The 22,629-nt window shown below is 35.2% G+C and overlaps 1 protein-coding gene across 2 annotated transcripts in view; it reads left to right on the forward strand.

Annotated features, from left to right (window-relative positions):
• The window catches only part of XKR9 (XK related 9), a 37,790-nt gene extending 20,393 nt beyond the window's left edge, over nt 1-17,397 (forward strand). For both annotated transcript variants that reach the window (XM_039238371.1, XM_039238370.1), the window contains exons 4-5: nt 8,380-8,600; nt 16,703-17,397. In XM_039238371.1, the coding sequence (XP_039094302.1) occupies nt 8,380-8,600; nt 16,703-17,331 (850 nt within the window). In that variant the 3' untranslated portion in view covers nt 17,332-17,397. The remainder of the gene's footprint in view (nt 1-8,379; nt 8,601-16,702) is intronic.
• Nucleotides 17,398-22,629: the final 5,232 nt, after the last annotated feature.

A 22,629-nucleotide genomic window follows, 5' to 3' on the forward strand; every position in this document is an offset into this window, starting at 1 on the left:
CCAGCATCTAGAGTTCTCTGATTTGCTCACTTTAGCCACTCTGACTGGTGTGAGGTGGTATCTCAGTGTGGTTTTGATTTGTATTTCCCTGATGAGGAGGGATGCTGAGCATCGTTTCATGTGTCTGTCGGCCATCTGGATGTCCTCTTTGGAGAAGTGTCTGTTCATATCTTCTGCCCATTTCTTCACTGGGTTGTTTGTTTTTCGGGCGTGTAGTTTGGTGAGTTCCTTATAGACTTTGGATATTAACCCTTTATCTGATATGTCATTTACAACTATCTTTTCCCATTCCGTTGGTTGCCTATTAATTTTCTGGGTTGTTTCCTTGGCTGTGCAGAAGCTTTTAATCTTGATGAGGTCCCAATCATTTATTTTTGCTCTTGGTTCCCTTGCTTTTGGGGATGTGTCAAGTAAGAAATTGCTGCGGTGAAGGTCAAGGAGGTTGTTTCCTGCTTTCTCCTCTAGGGTGTTGATAGTTTCCTGTCTCACGTTCAGGTCCTTTATCCATTTTGAGTTTACTTTTGTGCATGGTGTGAGAAAATAATCTAGTTTCACCATGCACAAAAATAAACATCTGCCTATTTTTTAACTGGATTTGTTTTTTAGCATAAGTTTGATAAGTTCTTTATGTGTTTTGGTTACTAACTCTTTATCTGATTATTCATTTGCAAATATCCTCTCCCATTCTGTAGGTTGCCTTTTAGTTCGGTTGATTGCTTTCTTCACTGTGCAGAAGCTTTTTATTTTGATAAGGTCTTAGTAGTTTATTTTTGCTTTGTTTCCCTTGCCTCTAGAGACATATCTAGAAAGAAGTTGCTGTGGCTGATGTCAAAGTTACTGCCTGTGTTCTCTAGAATTTTGATAGTTTCCCATCTCACATTAAGTCTTTCATCCATTTTGAATTTATTTTGTGTGTGGTTTAACAAAGTGGTCCAGTTTCATTCTTTGCATGTTGCTGTGCAGTTTTCCCAGCACCGTTTGTTGAAGACTATCTGTGTGTGTGTGTACGTTTGATGTTTATTTATCTTTGAGAGAGAAATAGAACATATGCAGGGGAGGGACAGAGAGAATCTCTGAGTTGATCAGAATTGGAAGCAAGCTCCAGGCTCCAAGCCATCAGCACAGAGCCCTACACAGGGCTTGAACCCACAAACTGTGAGTTCATGACCTGAATCAAAGTTGGACCCTTATCCGACTGAGCCACCAAGGTGCCTGATCTAAGATATATTTTTAAGTAAAAAGACAAGGTGCAGGCAGTAGGTATGATATGCTACAGTTTGCGTAAAAGAAGGTGGTGACAGGCTTATGTACTTGTGTTTGCTTGCATATACGTTAGCAAACTCTAGAAAGGTACACGTGAAACCAGGAACAGTGAATTCTTGTGGTCATAAGGGAGGATGAAAACCGGGTAGTTGGGTCATAGGACTTGGATGAAGTTTTTTCAGTGAATAACTCTTTGTAGTTTTTGATTTCTGAATTAGGTGAATATTTTGCCTGCTCAAAGAATTAAAGAAGAAAAGGGAAAGTTGAATTTGACTGGCTATTAGTGAAAAATGCCAGCCAGTTAGATAAACAAAGACTCTTCCTTCTTTTTGTCTTTCTTTTTCTTTATCTTTGTATTTTAGTGTAAGAAGTGGCAGAATACTGAGACAAATAGTGAGAAATAAGCAAAAATTAAAACAGTAAAAATGGGCCAAATTATCCCAGGGTTTGACCAGACTAAGTATAGAAAAACTTGAGATACACTAAATTATGGATTCATTTCCCTATAGAGTAGTTAAATTGCGTTTGTGTTGGTAGATGAAAGACAAGGAATCTCAACATGAATTATTTATTAGATATAAGTGTCTGTTGTTAGTAGGTATGCTGTTACTGCTCAGGAGTCTGTGGAGAAAAATATTTCATTTTTCAGAATATAAATTAGATGACACGTTTGCATTTCCATTTTGTGTATGGTTTGTGATAAAACCTTTTTCTTTGCCAAGGGAAACTTTCCTTTTGAATTTGAAAGAAACACATTTGAATTATTTAAAATATGGAATTTATTTTTGCTCCTTTTAAATACATTGTAAAAAAAAGTTCAAACTGAATACAACAGAATACAGTGGGTGATGAGACTCTTCTCTCCCACAGATCTCTACACCCTTCTTTATAGAGTTTCTCAAATGGGCATTAAATAGTTGAACCCTCTTTCTTATTTATTTTCTATCTGAAACTTTTTCGAGAGCGGTCCTTTAGTAATGTTCCAATTTCCTAGGTTGCAATATTTATGAAACTTCAGGATCTGGACCTTTTACCTCAAACTCTAAATATTTCCTAGATATCTTATTGTTGATCTCTCAATTAATCATACTTTGTATGATTATAGCCTTCTTAAATTTATTGAGACTTCTTCTAAGGCCCAGCATATAGTCTAACTTGGTGAATATTCCATGTGCATTTAAAAAGAATTTATAATTTGCTATTGTTGAGTGTAGTGTTCTATGCATGTAAATTAGGGCATTTAGGCTGATAGTATTATTAAAATCTTCTGTATCCTTACTGATTTTGTTTGGCCTTTTTCTTTTAGTTATTGAGAGATGAGTATTAAAATCCTCAACTAAGATTATAGATTTGTCTTTTTCTTCCTTTATTTTTGATAATTTTTGCTTCAGGTATTTTGAAGCTCCATTATTTGCTACATACAGATGTCTTTATGAAGAATTTATTCTTATATTGTTTTGACATGACCCTCTTTTTCTCTGCTCTTCTTTGATCTGAAGTCTCTTTTGTCTGAGGTATTAATATAACCCTACCAACTAATTTTTTCTAATTTTCTTTCAAACCATCTATATATTTATGTTTAAAGAGTATCTGTTGTGGGATGGCTGGGTGTCTCAGTCAGCTAAGCGTCTGACTTTGGCTCAGGTCGTGATCTCATGGCTCATGAGTTTGAGCCCTGTGTCAGGCTCTGGGCTGACAACTCAGCACCTGGAGCCTACTTTGGATTCTGTGTTACCCTTTCTCTCTGCCCCTCCCCTGCTTACACTATGTCTCTCTCTCTCAAAAATAAACATTAAAATTTTTTGTTTTAAAAAAAGAGTGTCTATTGCAAATCACTAAAGGTGAACCTTGATTTTTTTAAATCCAGTTTGACAGTATCTTTTATTTATTAATTTTATAAAAGTTTATTAATTTTGAGAGAGAGAGAAGAGAGGGTGAGTGGAGAGGGACAGAGAGAGAGGGAAAGACAGAATCCCAAGCAGGCTCTGTGCCATCAGCAGGGCTCAAACCCACAAACTGTGAGATCATGACCTGAGCTGAGATCAAGAGTAGGATGCTTATGGAAACCAACTTGACAATAAACTATTTAAGAAAAAATAAATTAATTAATTTAAAAAAAGAGTAGGATGCTTGACCTACTGAGCCACCCAGATGCCTTGACAGTCTCTTTTAATTGGAGTGTTTAATCCATTAACATTTTGTGTGGTTACTGATATAGTTGTCTACTGACTGATTGTTTCTGGTGAGAAGTCAGTTAACATTCTTATTGTTTCCCAGGATGTTTTTGAGATTTTCTCTTTATACTGAATTTTTAGCAGTTTGAGTATGATAGGCCTATATATGATTTTGTTTGTATTTTTTCTGTTTGCGTTCTTTGGACTTTTTGGATTTGTATGTTGCTAAGGAGACTCCGACCCGTGCAGTGCAGCTTCAGGATCTGTGTTCTTCAAACACTATGGTTACATCACTTTATTTTCTTTTTCTTTTCTTTTCTTTTTTAAATTTAATTATTTTTTTTAATTTACATCCATGTTAGTATATACTGCTATAATGATTTCAGGAGTAGATTCCAGTGATTCATCCCCTACGTATTATACCCAATGCTCATCCCAACTAATGTTCTCCCTAATACACCTTACCCATTTAGCCCATCCCACCCACCACCCTGCCAGCAACCCTCAGTTTGTTCTCTGTATTTAAGAGTCTTGTATGTTTTGTCCCCCTCCTTGTTTTTATATTATTTTTGCTTTCCTTCCCTTATGTTAATCTGTTTTGTATCTTAAATTCCACATGAGTGAAATCATATGATATTTGTCTTTCTCTGACTCACTAATTTCGCTTAGCCTAATACCCTCTAGTTCTATCCATGCAAATGGAAAGATTTCATTTTTTTGATTGCTAAGTAATACCCCATTTTGTGTGTGTGTGTGTCTGTGTGTGTGTGTGTGTTTGGGTATGTTTCTATTAACTGATATAGTTCTGTTAACTGATTATTCCTATATAAGTCACATTTTCCTGTTTATTTGCATGTCAAATTATTTTTTATTGTGTAGTAGACCTCGTGACTGATAATTTGTAGAAAATGGTTTCTGTTATCTTTCATTGAAGAAAAATCAGACATTCAATTATAGGCAGACTACTTTGCTGTGTTATAGAGGCTTGGTTTAGGTTTTGTTAGGAAAGATGTGTTTTGATTTTGTCCTTAGTCCAAGGAAAAATCTCTTAGGCCTGAAATAACAGTCTTTACTTCTAACTCATGTCTCTTTTGGGGTTTCAGTGGAATGCCTGAAGTATTTGCCAAGCCCCTCTAATTTGGTGGGACTCAAACTCCAGACTCTTTCTTGTGGTAGACAGCTGACAAAATGTTTGTTCAGGTTCATTCTAGCTATTTTCCTTCCATTCCATGGAGTCTCATCCCATACAAGCATAGTAAGGGGTCAACCACAGACTCTTCTTACAAAGAGGAGAGTATATGCAGATTTTGTGATTCTCTACTCTGTAGTTCCCTCTTTTCTGGGATTCCACCCTCCCCCCCTTAATTTCTAACCATTCTGGCAGATCCAAACTCAGTCCTTTGATTCTTTGGGCCAGTAATATTTTGCTTTGCTGCTTGAGGTGTATCTGCTTTGGGCCATTTGGACTATGGGATGTCTTCAGAGCAAGAGCCAGATAAATGTGCATGTCATGTAGAATGATTCCCTTCTTTCAAGGATTAGGTGCCCTCGTATTTCCTTCAACTTTTGGTTGTTCTTCTGTGCCTTGTTTTCTTTTATATTTTGTCTAGAATTTATCACTGTTATCAGTTAGGAGGTCTAGTCTGTTATAAAGTAATCCATCAATACTGGAGGCTGGTGCCTTTTTAACTCAAATAAAAGAATATGCTGTGATAAAATAAAGCTCCCTTTGTTTTTTTCTTTGGCTTCATTATTTGTCCCGTAAAACTGAAGCAATCTCCTATTAACTAAAATATTATATTCATACTCCCCTTTCCCATGAAATTATCCTTAGATAAATAGAACTTTGTGTAGATTTCCCATTAATTGCTACAGAATTAGAAGAATTGCTCCCTAAAGTCACAAGAAATGTTAATATGCACATCTGTAAACAGCTCTGTTTTTTAATAGTTACCTATATGGTACTTAAAATGTGCCAGGTACTGGTCTTAGCATTTTACATGTATTAACTTCTTTAATCCTCACAATAATTCAGTGAGGTCGGTATGATGAAGTTTCCACTTTTCAGGTGAGGAAACTCAGGAATAGAGAGATTAAGCTAGGAAGTGATGGAGCCAGGGTTTGAACTCAGGCATTCTGGCTTTATTAGAATCTGTACTCTTAACCACTGTGCTTTGCTAACTCTCCCACTCTATGCTGTGGGTATGTACCTGTTAATATTTATGAATTTTTCTAATTTCTCAATTAGTGGTATCTATCCTATTTGTTTATAATCTACTCTAGGAACAGGAATCACACAGTGTATTACATTATACATAAAAAACATAGGACTTCCTATTATGCCAGACACCCAGAAAAGACAACACAACTTTCCTTGTAAATCTCACTTATAAATCCTAGGGAGTGTTAATTATTTTTTTCTTCTGTACTTTTACAACATAGTATTTACATTTCTATTCAGTAGTTATTTCTTTTGTCCTGTATTGAAGCTAGTACTTTACAGGCCTGACCTTCCTATTAGGCTGTAAGGGTCACTGAGGAGGGAGATCACATGTTCATTATTTTTGTAGACCTTCTACCCTGGCATCCAGCCCACAATGAATATAATAGACCATGTTATTTAAAACTGTGATGGTAAAAATACACTGCTATTTGCAACATAATGAATCTTTGTGTATCCATGTATTCATGCATCTTGTTTAAAATAGTAGTGTCTTATATTTGTGTTTTACTTGTAGCTTTTCAAAGTTCTTTCCTATCTACTGTCCCTTTATCCTTATGGGAAAAAATGTCGTGAGTTTTCATTTATTCATTCATTGAGTAAATATTTTTTGAGAACCTATGCTGTACCAGCTATTGTTCTAGTTAAGTAGGATATAGCAATAAACAAAACAAAGTCCCTGCTTTCATGTAGATTTCATTTTTGTGAGGAGGTAAAGCTAAAAATAAATAATATGTCAAATAGCAATGAAAAAAAACCCACACAGGAGTGTGAGTATGATGGGGAGCACTACTACTTTAGATGGTATGATCTGGAAAGACTCCTATGAGGAAGTAGCATTTGAATAGAGACCTAAATGAAATTAAGGAGTAAATTTGTAAATTTTTTGTTTTATAAAAATTTTTGTTTTATAAGAAACTTTAATTTTTTTGTCAGCCTTATTTCTGTTTTAAGAGTTTTTGGGAGAACAGCTTAAGACCATTCTGTGGTTGTTCCTACGCGTTCAGTGGCCAGACCAGTGGGAGCTGCAAACTAGTCTTCAGTGGCAGGCTGAGAACTCCAATCTTCCATAGGGAATTTTTAAATATGTACTGAGGGCACCTGCATTTTTTTGAGATTTTAGTTGAGTAGCAGTGAATTTGGGAGCTGGAGCAGTCCATCACCCTAAAATTCCTCCTTGGTTACATCCTTTTCAACAGTAGCCTGCTTCTTTTTTTTCAATCTCTTCAGGATCTCTGTAGAAGTAGAGATCAGACATGATCTCCCATGAGTGCTCACGGGAGGTGGTGCCATGCATGCACAGAACTTCCTGGACCAGCGTCCACGACATCAGACAGAGAAGAGTTCCAGGCAGAAGAGGGTAGCAAAGATAAAGGCTTTTAAATTGGGAAAAACAGCAAGAAGGGTGTACCCAAAGTGTGAAAAAAATGTGATGGAAACGTAGTGGGAGTAATGCGTGTAAGGCAGATTATCAAGGGCCATGTAAAAAGTGGTAAGGACTTTGGGGTTTATTTTAAGTTTGATGGAAATCATTGGAACATTTTGAGCAGAGTGACATATGAACTGTGTTTAACAGGTTCAATCTAGATTCTGTGTATGGAATAGATTGCATAGGGAGCAGTAGAATCAGACCAGATATGAGACTATTTAAGTAATATAGGCCAGAGATGTTGGCTGTTTAAACTAGGGTTGAGGCAGTGAAGTGATGATGTGTTTAGATTTGGATATGTTTGAAGTTAGAACTAAGAACCAAGAGAACCTGCTGACGAATTTTCTTAGGATGTGAGAAAAAGAAAGGAGTTGGAAATTATTTCCATATTTTTGGCCTGAGAGGAATGGCAAATGTTGGTTCCATTTACTGAAATGGGAAAAATTGACAGAAGAGGCAGGTTGAAAGAAGATATATATCGCTGCCCTTATTTTATATATGAGGAAACTGAGGAATACATAAAAAGTTTTGATAAGCTTTGAGCTAGAATCCTAGTCACCTTGTTGCAAGCCCCAAATTTCTTCTAAATAAGTGTCTCGATATATTTTGTTATTGGTTTTACTTGCATGGTGAAAAATTATGTTCATTTTTAAATTCTGTAAAAAGAGGAGACTGAGCAAAGATGTTTTAAAAGTCTTTGAGAAATTACGTATTTTCTAAGATGGTAGTGGTCAAAGAGCCTAGTACTTTCCTGATATTGAGTAACTGTGTGCTAGGTTCAGTCTTATCTTCAACCTCAACATTATCATAAAAGCAAGAATCTGTCTTGTACTGAAGATAAATCACATGAATTGAAAAATTGCAGTTTGTCTTTCAGAAAGTAGTGGTTAGGAGTAGAAATCTTAAGATCTAGGTTTGAAGTCTAGGTCTGCCTCTTATGCTCTGTGTAACTTTCAGTAAATCACTCTAATATTCTCAGCTTTAGGTTTTTCATCTGTGAAAATGGAGTAACACCTACTCATCTCACATAATTACTGTGAAGATGAATTGAGATCATGTATGCTTAACATGTCTGCTAGCATACAACTACAAATCAAACATGCAATTAAAGTTTATGGAGTCTGAATCTCATTATAGCCACTATGAAATATTCAGAGTTGAAAGAAATTTTGTAGTAGACAAAGTTTGTATGAATATTCTGTACTTAAACACATTACTTTTTCTAAAATTATTGTGTATATTAACATATATGTTATAAATATATTACTAGAGATAAATGTTTGTGTTTACAGGTATTGGTTTGCCTTGAAAAATGGTTATCATGTGGCTTTCAAATACAGCAGCAAAACTGATAACTTCATGGAAGAACAAATTGATCCACATAAAGAAGTTATAGATAGAATGACTGATTTGAGCATGCTCAGGCTCTTTGAGACCTACCTGGAAGGCTGCCCACAACTTGTTTTGCAGCTCTACATTGTTCTGGAGCATGGTCAAGCAAATTTCACTCAGTGTAAGTCTTTCCTCACACCCAATGTTAAATGAATACACTGAGATCTTATGTCAACTACATAACTCTTTGGCAGGTTTTAGAATTTTTCTTACATGTTTTCTTTTGAGAATCATTCATTTTTTGAAAACAAGTACATGGTGGAATATCAAAAAGTATATGAAGACATAATCTCTCTCTCCCTTATTCCCACTCTTTCTTTTTGTCTGCCCAGAAAGTAAACTATTATTGTCATTTTTTTGATGATTCTTTCAGGAAAAAATTTTTAAAGGCCTATATCCTTTTTACCATCTCCATAGAAATGGTAACATAAAAACTGTCTTTGTTTTTTGAACTTAACAGTATGTCTTGGAAATCTATCCATATCTGTACAGAAAGAGCTGCCTCATTCATTTTTATTATCTATTTAGGATTACAAACTATGGGTGTACCATGATTTATTTAACACGTCCCATATTTATGTTAATTTAGATTATTTCAAATATACTACTATTGTAAAAAAATGCCACAGTGAGTAGTAATCGTCTGTAGGAATCATTTTGCATGTGTGAAGTATATACATAGGATAAATTCCTAGAATTGGAACCATTGGGTGAAAGTGCAAATGCCACAAAACTAGTGAATATTTTGTAAGTTGGCCAATATGTTGCTTTTCTATAGCAGATTTTCTCATTAGGGTAAAATGTTAATTTTAAAGGACACTCAGTGTTTCCATTAAAAAAAACCTTTTTAAGAATTTAATTTGAGGTATTAAAAAAGAACTACTTGCTAAATAATAGACCCAGTTTTCAACAATGACAATGGCTCTGTGCAGCCTTGGATTCATCTCAGGAACAGATTATCATCTTCCTGGGGATTCTCTCTATTGTGGAGTCACCAATGAGAGCAGTTCATTCTCCCAGTCTTCCTGTTTCCAGTTTCCCATAAGCCTCTAGATTGTGGCCCCTTTTAATGTTTTTACCTTTAATTTGGCAGGAAGACATCAAAAAGAACCTACTTATGAGACATTTTATTCCTTATGATACAAAGAATTTGTGGGTTTGGACTTAAAAGTTCTATATCATATAGTTCCTGAAGCTGGAAGATCAACATTTAGAGCTTACAGCCTATATTATGGCAGATCTTCTGATGATTCTGAGTAGTATACAACCAGCAGTGGTTTTGTGACAGCTACCTCTGTGTTATGGTTCTATCCTCATCCTTTAGTTTCTTCATGAAGTAAGAAGTTGAAGTGTTAGTTAAAAAATAGCAAAAAAATGAGAAATCTAATTGGCCAACAGTGTAATTAGTAAATAAGTTATTGTAGGTGGTATAAAATGATGTAGCCACTAGAAATAGTACTTACATATAACTTTTGATGACAGGAAAGTAATTCTAAAATAAAATTTAGGCAAAAAGCAGTTTATGAAGGTTTCTATTAGCGTACTTTTAAGGATACAAAGAAATTATTATATAAAAATGTCTGGAAGAAAATACACAAATGTTAACTGTCGCTGCTTCTGGGTAGTAGGATTATGAGTGATTTTACTGCGTGTTTTATACTTTTCTGAATTTAAACATTTTTTACAGTAATCACATAATGTTTTGATAATCAGGAAGAATGATTCAAAATGTAAAAAATAATCAGGTTATATATAGAAGTACTTCAGAAGCCTGAACATATTCTTTTATCTTTGCACTTTCCTGAAATTATACTAAAAAAGGAGAGTAAGGGAGTAAAAACAATATAAACCCACAAGGACAAAGACAATGCAGAGTGGATTAGCAGATTAGAAATATCAACAAATATTTAAAAGATGGAAAGCAGATGGAAAACTCAGATTATTTAAATATTTACCACTAAAAGGCTAAATTGCTTGAATTAATCCTCTCTCTGAAAATATGTAAAACAATTAGATAAGTATTCTCAAAAGCGTTCATAAAGCCATATAACAATCTGATACAACAGGCCAAAATATGTGAAAGTGGGAATATAGCAGGATTAAGACTTTGAAGACATTTATACCTAGAGGTTTTTACCAAACCTATATATAGACATTCTTCCAGTGTGTGGAAGAATGAAGACAAAACTCAAGAGTCCTCACAAGAGAGGGACATCTGGTGGAAAATTCTAATCTGTAAAACTGGTACTCCAAAGGGTACCCTTCTCAAGATAAAAGTGTGAAGTTACTTAGCTCACTCTCTATTTTGATTTTTTTTTTTTTTTCTAGGAGAGTGAGAGAGAGAGAGAGAGAGAGAGAGAGCGTGAGCAGGGGAGGGTCAGAGAGAGAGGGAGTCACAGACTGAAACAGGCTCCAGGCTCTGAGCTGGCAGTCAGCACAGAGCCCGACGCGGGGCTCGAACCCACTAACTGTGAGATCATGACCTAGGTGAAAGTCGGACGCTTAACTGACTAAGCCACCCAGGTGCCCCTCTCACTCTCTATTTTGAAGAGTCAGCAAGGAATATTGCCTGGTGCTGAGTAGAGAAGGTAAACCTAACAATATAACAATTTTGCAATCAAAATTCTCATCTTTGGCTAGTCCAAAAAACAAGACAAGACAACCCAAAACAAACCAATAAAAGCCTCTGACCTATGAATATAGGTTAAAGGGGTCCCAGACTGATAGTGACCTTGTCTGGCACAAACAAGTATAAATCCTTCCTGGAGGAATTCGCTTTCTCTTAGACCTCAAATAATTTTCAAAAACAGTTTTCCAAGGAGAATGAATGTTTTATAATAATTTATAACACCAGAAGGGATAAGGAATCACAAGTAAGAATCAAAAGAAATAGAAAAAAATGTAGTAAGCCTTTACATATTGGAAATTAACAGTTGCTAAGTATGACATACATCCTATTATGTTCAAAGAGGTTAATGATGAATTTGAAAATATGGAATAGGAAGCTATAAAAAATGAATTGTGTAGGGGCACCTGGATGGCTCAGTCGGTTAAGCATATGACTTTGGCTCAGGTCATGATCTCACGTTTCATGGGTTCAAGCCCGCCATCGGGCTCAGCGCTGACTGCTCAGAGCCTGGAGCCTGCTTTGGATTCTGTGTCTCCCTCTGTCTCTGCCCATCCCTCATTTGTGCTCTCTCTCTCTCTTTCACTCTCTCACAAAAATAAATAAACATTAAAGAATTTTTAAAAAATGAATTGTGTATTTGACAAAGAGTAGAATTTATGAGAATTAACAATTTTAAGAATTGAAATTAAAAGGTTAGCAGATAAGACACAACTGTAGCAACAATTAGTCAAAGCTAGATCAGAAGAAATTGTCTAGATTATAGTTTACAGAGACAAAGAGATGGGAAATATATAAGAGATGTTAAGAGACATGGAAGAAGAGATGGGAGGGTGTAATATACATCTGAACAGAGTCTGGGAAGGATGGAAAAATAATGGAACAGAGGTAATATTTGAGAAATCAATGGCCGAAAAAATTTCGGAACTGATGAGAGTCACCTACCTACAGATTGAGGAAGTGCTTCGTCTCACAAGCACCTAAGTAGAAAGAAATCCATACCTTAGCATATCACTACTAAAGGAAATTCTAAAGAATGTACTTCATACAGAATGGAGGTATTCTGAGATGCAAGAAAGAATAAAGAGGAAAGAAAATAGTAAATATGTGGGTAATCTACATGAAGATTGTGTAAAATAAAAATAATACTATATGGTTAGGAAAAAGATAGAATGAAAGTATAAGACAGCAAAAACATGTAAGTTAGGCAGAAGATAATGGAGTTAAAGTGTTTTAAATTCCTTGTGTAGTTCAGAAAAAGTAAAACAAAGGTAGATCTGGGATTTTTTTAAATAAAAAATTGTAATGTTTTATCTATTTTTTAGAGAGAGAGAGACAGAGGTAGCGTGAGCAGGGGAGGGTCAGAGAGAGAGGGAGACACAGAGTCCGAAGACTGGCTCCAGGCTCCGAGCTAGCCGCCAGCACAGAGCCCGACGCGGGGCTCGAACCCACGAACCGTGAGTTCATGACCTGAGTTGAAGTCGGACGTTCAACCGACTGAGTCACCCAGATCTGGGTGTTTTGAACTGTAAAACTAAAATAGACCCTATTTAAGAAAAAGAATAAAATATGGAAACATATTAGGTACTGTGTTAGTCTGTGTAGGCCACCATAATAGAATTCCACAGTGTAAATATCTGAAATAAATTTTCTTTATAGTTCTGGGGACTGGAAGTCTAAGGTCGAGGTGCCGTTTGGGTTGCTTTCTGGTGAAGGCTCTCTCTTTGGCTTACAGGTGCCTACCTTCTGGCTGTGTCCTCACATGGCCTTTCCTCTGTGTGTGGAGAGAGGTCTCTGGTGTCACTTCTTCTTATAGGGACATCAGTCCTATCAGATTTGGGCCCTGCCTTTATGACCTCATTTAACCTTAATTACCTCTTTAAGGCACTATGTCAAAACAGTCACATTGAGGGTTAGGGCTTCATCCTATGAATTTTGGAGGACCACAGTTCAGTCCATAAAAGATAAGAAAGTAAACGTTAAAAAAAGTAAATTATAGTAAATGACAGATATAAGAAAGCTGACAAATACTATAAATTTCACAAGAGGAAAAAAGTAATATGTTTTTATTATTTTGATATTCTAAATTTTTTAGCATGTACTCTCTGACTTTTGATTTGATAATCATTTTATATTTATGTAGAGAATAGAAAAATTCAATCTAATTTTTAGCATAGTTGATTGAAATTTGTTTTTTATTTTAACTTTGAAAAGCTTCTTTCAACATCACAGTTACTAATAATATGCATATTTTTTGGGTTGTTAAGTTTGGGAAGAACAATATGCATATTTTTTGGATTGTTAAATTTGGGGAAAACACTGGCAAGTTCTTTAATAATGTTCTATAAGATTAGAGTATATAAGGGGTGCCTGAGTGGCTCAGTCAGTTAAGTGTCCGACTTCAGCTCAGGTCATGATCTCACGGTTTGTGGGATCGGGCCCCACGTCGGGCTCTGTGCTGACAGCTAGCTCGGAGCCTGGAGCCTGCTTCAGATTCTGTATCTCCCTCTCTCTTTGACCCTCTCCTGCTCATGCTGCCTCTATCTCTCTCTCAAAAATAAATACAAATTTAAAAAAAAGGTTACAGTATATAAAATTTTTTTAGATGAAGTAAACTAATTGTAGATAATGTTTGAATTAACAACACTAGTTTATTATTGATGTCCCACTTAGTAATATTGAGAGTGTTAGGTTTTCTTCACCAGTGTTAGTAATGTCAAATCAAAAACAAATTATTAAGAATCTGTAGATGTGTAATTAGGCAAGGTCATTTCAGACTGAGAGGAATACATAAGCAAAGATATCATTTGGCAAAGACAAGGAATTCAGTTTGGATAGAGGGTAATATAATGTTAGGTTAGCTAAATGGTCAGAAATCTATGTTCCAGCAGATAGATTAGTAAGAAATGGGAAGTAGTGTCAAACTAATACCATCTACTGGATGAGGCGAGACCATGGTGCCTTAATGTTAAGTAGTCAAAGGCCTGTTGATGGCAATCTAGTGAAGTGTTAAAATCAGGCAAACTGTCTGAGAATTCTAGCTCTGTCACTTACTAATCTTAATTATTCAAACAGATCTTAAAAATCTGTCCCTCCAACCTAAACTTAATGTATTCTCAACTCAATTTCCCTTTAGCCAGTTCTTCAAAATGACCTAATGGTGTATTACTTCAATACACCAAGGGAAAATGTAAGAGAGAGTAAGTAGGAGTAGAGACAGTGAATTTAACAAACTTCAATTAGAATGTTTTATTTTCCTGAATCTTATAAAAATATCTGACAAAGTGAACACATTGCTAGGGCTTTGCTAGGCTTGGAAGGAACCTGGGCAAGTGTGAGTCCCTGAAATTTAAGCTTCATTACCATTGTTATAAATTCACCTATGAGGGAGAGCATTAACTTTTAACTTTGATATGTTTGATATGCATATTGTGATTTGTAGTGAAACCACCAAAGAATAAAATAGCATATCACTGAAGGATGTGGGTTATTAGATTGAAAGCATGAATAAAAATGGGCATACCAAGCCCATCATTATAACATTCAGAGAAGCAAGGATAAAGGTAACATTCTGTAAGATGCAAGATACAAAAAATTACTTAAGGATAGAGAAACTGAATGGCACTGAAATTCTTAACCATAGTACTTGAATTTAGAGCTTATAGAGCAATGACTTTAAGGTTTCAATGGAAAACAGTTTTTAACACTCAATTCTATTTCTAGAAAAACTATACATTAAATATGAAGGTAGAATAAAGATATTTTGAGGCATCCATGGTCTTAAAATTTTTTGCTTAGGTTCAACTTCTCTCAGCAATTTCTGGAGAATGCTTGATAAAAACATGAGATAAAGTGAGAAAGAAACATGAGAACAGGAAACAAGTCAACACTGAAGAGAAGGGAAGTTTTGGGGAGGCAGGAAGCAAACCTTGAGAACAATCACCTTAAACCAGGAGGATTATATTCTTAAAAAAAAAAGAACTAATAGTAATATATAGTAGAGTTTTATTGATTTGAAGATTTTCCTAAGAAATATTGATAGGGTAAAAAACTAAACAAGTAAAGGAGCAATGGGCAGTTGTAAAAGAAAGGAAATATAATGAGTGTAATACTTGGCTGAGCAGTAAAAAAAAAATACCCCAAAAAACTCTACTTATGTAGTCATTGTAAGATAAACACCAAATATAAACTTTTACCAAAAATTGTGATGTTATTCTTTTGAGCAGATGGAGGGAGAGGAAAATGCAAGGAGGCGTTGTATATATGTATGTATGTGCTAAATTTTCCTCTTTCCCAGTAATCAGTAAGCAGTATCTAAAGCAAATAAATTAAGAAATAGAACAGGTGTGTTTTATTTGCAAATATGGCAATAAATGTCAGAAGAAAAGCTAGAGATTGATAGTGATTTCTTCTGGGGGTTGTGACTGAGAAGTGAGGAAAGGTAGAGCAGGGTATTTTTCTTATAAGTTCTATAGTACTTATTGACTTTTAAATTATATGTATGTATAAATTTGTTTTTGTGTATATGTTCAGTTGTTATGTATATGTATTTGGTAGAAGTTAAAACTAATTAGAAAAAAAACAAGATTTAGAGGAAAGCGATGCTTTAATTAAAATATCTTTCAATTAAAGGGGAAAGAAAAAAGTCCTGCTAATTGTGTGGTCAAAAGTAGAATATGCTAAAACCAGGGGAGTAGACAAAAGCATTTATAATCCTCATAATCCTCTTCAGTAGGTCAGTTTATTTCAAGCCTGCCTTTTTATCATAATGTATAGACCTCCAATGAGGTTAAATGGGAAGAAATAGCATTCTGTATTCTGCTTTGAATTCTTTCTAATTCTCTAATGTCTTTGCTCTCAGTTCTGTTAAAGTTCTCAGCTTTGACAATGGGGGCCTAATGCCATGCCTTTTCAAAGTAGTAGTGAACTTACTCTTCTGTTACTTGTTGGGGAAAAATGAGACAAATATGTCAAAGCTATAGAAATTTATGTTGTAGAATATATTTGCTCTTTTGATTCATCATCTTATAGAAAAGGAAATTGAGCTTGTTGATGCCTTATATTGACATTAAATTTTCTGTTTAACTTCCCTCTTTCCCTCCCTCCCTTCCTATCCTTATCCCCCATCTTACTGTCTCTTGGAGAATTAGGGGTATATGTCCAAAGTCAAAGCCAAAAAGACTAGGACTATAACTGTAGTCTCTTAGAGAACTTCCAGAGTGTGCAGTTTTCATTATATATGTTGCTCAATAAAATTTGTGCAGTGAATTCATTTAAAATCTTATAAAAGCAGTCTAATATAACATTTAAGTAAACCAACTTTGGAATCAATCAGGCAGATTTAGCTTCAAATCTCTGCAACTTGCTAGCTGTGTCACTTGAGTTAAGTAATGTGTATACTCTCTAAGCATCGATTTTTTTCATATGTAATATGGAAATATTAATATCTATTTCAAAAATTAGATGAGATGAATATATAAAGTACCTGACATGTTGTGGGCATGTGTATATTCAGATAAAGCATGTACGGCATATAGTAATTTGATATTGCTATTATTATTCCTTTAACAATATATTTTTTATTTTTTGTTTTGTAGATGCTGCCGTCATGGTTTCTTGCTGTGCTATTTCTTGGTCGACTGTTGATTATCAAGTAGCTCTAAGAAAATCGTTGCCTGATAAAAATCTCCTTAATGGGTTCTGTCCCAAATTCACATACCTCTTTTACAAACTGTTTACATTATTGTCTTGGATGCTGAGTGTTGTACTTCTTTTATTCATAAATGTTAAGATTGCATTATTTCTGTTGTTATTTCTTTGGTTTTTAGGGATATTATGGGCATTTAAAAAGCAGACTCAGTTTTGTGCTTCTATAAGTATGGAATTCCTATACAGAGTTGTTGTTGGATTCATACTTATCTTCACATTTTTTAATATTAAGGGACAGAACACTAAATATCCAATGTTCTATTATTATATTGTAAGGGTACTGGTCACACTGGGGATATTGATTGTGTTTTGGGTTTGTTCAATCTCTATTTTTAATTCAGACTATTTTATACCTATCAGTATTGCTATAGCTCTTGCTCTTGTCCTTGGAATTATTTTTCTTACTGTTTATTATGGGACTTTGCACCCAAACAGAAATGAAGAAACAAAACCTGATGAAATTGATGGAATAGCAGCTGAAAGAGATTGTAGAATGAAGTATTTTCTAATGGAATAGTTATTAATTTATGAGATATGTTTTTTTTTTTTTGTTTCATGGTTAGTAAAGAAAATGTTATATGTATGTGTTGTTTCTTATTTTTGCCTCTTTCCTCCGTCCCTTCTTTCCTTCTTCCCTCTCTCTTCATTTCTTTCTTTCCTTTAATTTGAGATCAGTTTCGGTATATTAGCTCTGAACGTGAGAGAGCTTAATTTCTCATTGGGTTTTAAAGATCTCGAGTACTTGGTTGCATTTCCCTATTGCCTGGTAGTGGTCCCAACGTGACCCTGAATTGGAAGGAATGTTCTGGTTCCCCCAAATGAGAAGCCTACAATTGAGCTTTCCCTCCAAATTTCCCCTCACTGTTCCTGGACCAAAACTAATGCTTGTTGTGGAGAACTCCAAAGGGAAGAGAAGAACAGAGTGCTCATTTATCTTTCCTCTGTTTTGTTGATTCAGTGCCTATATTTTGAGTTTGGGACAGACTGGTGGATGAAAAGGGAATGGAAGGAAAGAGGAAGAAAATAAAACATAAAGTTTATCATTTTTAAATGCAGAGTTTAATCATATTAACTAGGGTTCACCTTGTGCATCTCTATAAATTTTTCATCTTGTAAAACCGAGACTCTCTTCCCATTGAACAACTTCCCATTTTCCTCTCTCCAGCCTCTGGGAATCACAGTTCTATTTTCTGTTTCTATAAATTTGACTACTTTAGATACCTCATATAGGGGGGATCTCAGAGTTTTTGTCTTTTTGTGGCTGGTGCATTTTACTTAGTATGTTGCCCGTGTTGTGGCATGTGACAGGATTTCCTTTTTTAAAGGCCGAGTAATGCTTTGTTGTATGCATAAGCCACATTTTCTCTGTTTATCTGTCACTGGGTTGCTTCCACCTCTTGGATATTGTGAATAATATCATTGTGAGCATGGGTTTGCAAATATTTCTCCAGTATCCTGCTTTAATCTCTTTTGGATGTATATCCAGAGGTAGGATTGCTGGATCATATAGTAAACTCTATTTTTAATCTTTTGAGGAAACTCCATATCATTGTTTTATACTGGCTGTACCATTTTACAATCCACTAATAGTATACTAGGGTTCTAGTTTCTTCACATTCTCACCAACACGTTCAGGTTTTTATATTTTTGATAGTGGCTATGCTAATAGATGTGAGGTGATAATCTCATTATAGTTTTGATGTGCATTTCTCGATTAGTGATGTTGGACATCTTTTTATATACCTGTTGAACATCTTTTTATATACATGTTCTTCAGGGAAATGTCTGTTTCTGATAAGGGATTAATATCCAGAATGGAGGGGGAACTATAGCTCAACAATAACAAAACTAAAATAACCTGATTGAAAAATAGAGAAAGGACTTAACCAAATCATAAATTAGTAGTTTTTTGTATTACCTCTTAGAGTAAGAAGTAAGTTTTGGTTCTAGGAGTAATAGTGAGGACAATTGGATTAGGTTGAATTTCTGGAAATAATCAAGTTTTCCCATCAAATTCTCATTTCTTTTTCAGTTTCTTACCTTTTCTTTTCCTTGGATCAGCTCTTAATGAATGAGTCCTCAAACAATAGTCTTCTCTAATACCAGGAGAAAAAATTTCCATTTCCACATTTAGTCTTATAACTTAAAATTTTTTTAATGCTTATTTATTTTTGAGAGAGAGAGAGAGAGAGAGAATGAGCAGGGGAGGGGCACGGAGAGAAGGAGACACAGAATCCGAAGTAGGCTCCAGGCTCTGCACTGTCAGCACAGAGCCCAACATGGGCTGGAGCTCAACTATCAAAGCTATTTGAAAACAATAAGTAAATGTTAAATACTCACTCTGCCCAGCATTCTGCTAGGACTTGTTGTGGGGACAAATGAAGTGTATAATAGAGTTCTGTTCCTTGAAAAGGTTACATACTGAAGCATTTATAGAAACTGACAAGTTATCTTTCAGAATGTTTAATGTTTGTAGTTTTAATTTTATAGTAAATGAAACAAAATATTGACTAACAAAAGTGGTTATATTTATAGAGTATATAAACTCAATATCTCTATTGAGAAAGGCAGTATGGAAAAACCTTGCAGGAACTAGAGAATCTGCAGTTTACTTTGGGCACCTAAAGTGCCCACTATGTGAATGCCACTTATTGAGTATCTCCCTATCGCTGCATGTTGGTGGTATGTATGCATATCTGTTTGAGAAAGTGAAATTGGGAAAAGAAGTTAGGCTTACTTAGTAGCACTTTAATCAGAATCTTTGAGTCATTTTAAAAGACAGACTTTGAGGCATAAATTGAGAGTGCTCTTTATTCCTTTCTGATGACTTAAATATTCATGTGTTATCATTTCCCTTCAGTCTAGAGAACATCTTTTAACATATTCTGTAGTTTAGGTTTGTTGATGAATTTTTTCTTTTATCTGAACATGTCTTTTTTTTTTTTTAGTTTATTTATTTATTTTGGGAGACAGAACACAAGGTGGGGAGAGGCAGAGAGAGAGGGAGAGAAATAATCCCAAGTGGGCTCCAGGCTGTGAGTGTGGAGCCTGACATGGGTCTCGATCTCATAAACCATGAAATCATGACCTGTGCAGAAATCAGGATTTGGAGTCTTAACCAACTGAGCCACACAGGCACCCCTTATCTGGACATGTCTTTATTTCTCCTTTGTTCTTATATTTTTGTTGGATACAGAGTTCTGGGTTGACAGTTTTCTTTTCCCTTTATGCACTTTGAAGATTATTCTGCTAATTTCTGGCCTCCATTGTTTCTGATAAGAAGTTAGTGATCACTCAAATTATTACCCCCTGTATGTAATTGGTTGTTTTTCTCTGAATGTTTTTAGATTTTACCTTTGGTGTTTTGTTTGCAGGAGTTTGACTACTGTGTTTATGGATGTAGTTTTTTTTTGTATTTATCCTAATTGAGGTTTTCTGAGCTTCTTAAACTTGTAAATTTTGGTCTTTTACCTTATTTAGAAAGTTTCCAGCCATTATTCTTCACATATTCTTTCTATCATTTTACTTCTGTTCTCTGACTCCATTAACACATGTGTTAGACTTATTAATGTTATCCCACAGATCTCTGAGGAGGCTTTGTTCATTTTTTTTTCCAATTTATTTTTTCTGCTCTTACTGGATTTGTTTTCAAGTTCGTTGACTTCTTCCTTCATCTTAAATCTACTGTTAAGTTCATCCAATGGATTTTTTAAAAATGTTTTTTATTTATTTATGAGAGGGAAAAAGAGCCAGAAGTAAGGGGGGAAGGGGAGGGACAGAGAGCGAGGAGGACAGAGGATCAGAAACGGGCTCTGTGCTGACAGCAGAGAGCCTGATGCAGGCTCAAACTCACAAACTATGAGATCATGACCTGAGCCAAAGTTGGATGCTTAGTCAACTGAGCCACCCAGGCACCCCCATCCAATGGCTTTTTAAAAAATTCTAGAGATTTTATGTTTATGTCTTAGAATTTTCATTTGTTTTTTTAATGGTTTCTATTTCTCTGCTAAGATTTTGTATCTTTATGAGCATATTTTCCTTTACATTCTTGACCATCACTGCAATATGTACTTTAAAATCTTTGTGTGTTAATATCAGTATCTGAGTCATCTCAGGTGTGGTTTCCATTGATTGCCTTTGTCTTTGAGTACAGGTCATATTTTCCTGTTTCCTCATATGTCTACTAATTGTTTTTATTGTGTTCTGGATGTTATGAATGATGTATTTTAGACCTTCCTTGATCCTGTTTGTTTTTCAGAAGAATATATGTTTTTTTTCTTTAAGCAGACAGCTAACTTGAACTTTACACTCTGAACAGTCTATATTTGCTTAGCCTTCATTGTGCTGATTGGATTTTGCCTCTGTATAGTTCAGGATCAGTCAGAGAATTAGGAAGACTGTTTAATATATTGAGTAAGGCTTATTTTCTGTCAGCTCTTTCTTTCCTAGGATTTTCACCCTAACTTTTCAGCTGCTGTGGTCACTCCATACTCTGTCTTCTAGACCTTACCCACTAAGACTGCAGGTTTTCTGTGTTTATGTACTGTGTTGACTGGGATCGTGTCCTTGCTCAGTGCCATTCTTTCTTAGAACTGTTGACCCCTCTTCAATGCCTGCCTGCTTTTTTTCCTCAAGTGCTTTCAGGTAGTTTTTTTTCTATATTTTGTGCAGAGTTTATAGTGGTTATTTGTAAGGGTTTTGTGGAGTAGGAGATATAGCCATCTTTTTATTAATCAATAACAGTTTTAATACTCTGTAACATGACATTCTTTCTGGGATATTTGCTTAAACATGATGTGAAAGTTCCTTTTAACATTTAATCTTCCTTCAGTCTTATGTACTTGACCCTCACAAAGTCTCAGTAATATAGATATTACTTTTTTTCCACTACTCTTTTGCTGGGAAAACTGTGACTTATAGAGTTTAAGTAACTTGCCAAGGGTCACATAGATCAAATTTCATATATATGTATTTTTTACCTCAAGTCTCGCTTGCTTTTTGTAGAACTATGGCATCTTTATCTGATGAACAGAGTAAGCGAACCATCAGCAGCCTAGAGCTGACACTAAGTTATACATGATTTAAAAATTATTGTATTATTTATTCAAACTACAATATTTTAAAACTCTGGAATAGTTTTTGGCCTTAGCTCAGGATGTGGCTGAGGGTCTATCTCGGATAGTTTGAATGATTCAATTAACAAAATATGTAATGCAAAGTAGCAATTTATGTAATGGAAAAATGGGTAGAAAATAATATACTTCCATTAAAGAGCTTGAATATTAAATTCCCCACACAAACCTGGACTTAATACTAGGTTCATTGAATGAACATTTTCCCACTGATTTTATAGACAAGAAACAAACAGGTGGATCCTGGTCAGATGTTTTGGTTAGTCCTCAAGCTCTTAAAATGAATTTACTTTTATTAATTTTATCCTATGGTTTTCTGTATCAGTTAGTCATGGCTTTATAGCACTTTTAAATCTCCCCAAATAAATGTAAGCTTTTCCTAGAATATTCCATGCATTTAAAGACCTTTTGAAATTCAGAAAAAGCATAGGAATAATATGAGCGATACTCTCATTAAAGAACACTTATAGGGGCGCCTGGGTGGCTTAGTCGGTTAAGCGTCCGACTTTCGCTTAGGTCATGATCTCGCGGTTCGTGGGTTCGAGCCCAGCGTCGGGCTCTGTGCTGACTGCAAGCTCAGAGCCTGGAGCCTATTTCAGAGTCTGTGTCTCCCTCTCTCTCTGACCCTCCCCTGCTCACGCTGTCTCTCTCTCTCTCTCTCTCCTAGAAATAAATAAAACATT

This window comes from Hyaena hyaena, unplaced genomic scaffold (genome assembly GCF_003009895.1).
Source record: "Hyaena hyaena isolate Hyena2069 unplaced genomic scaffold, ASM300989v1 scaffold_139, whole genome shotgun sequence".
Taxonomy (NCBI): Eukaryota; Metazoa; Chordata; class Mammalia; order Carnivora; family Hyaenidae; genus Hyaena; species Hyaena hyaena.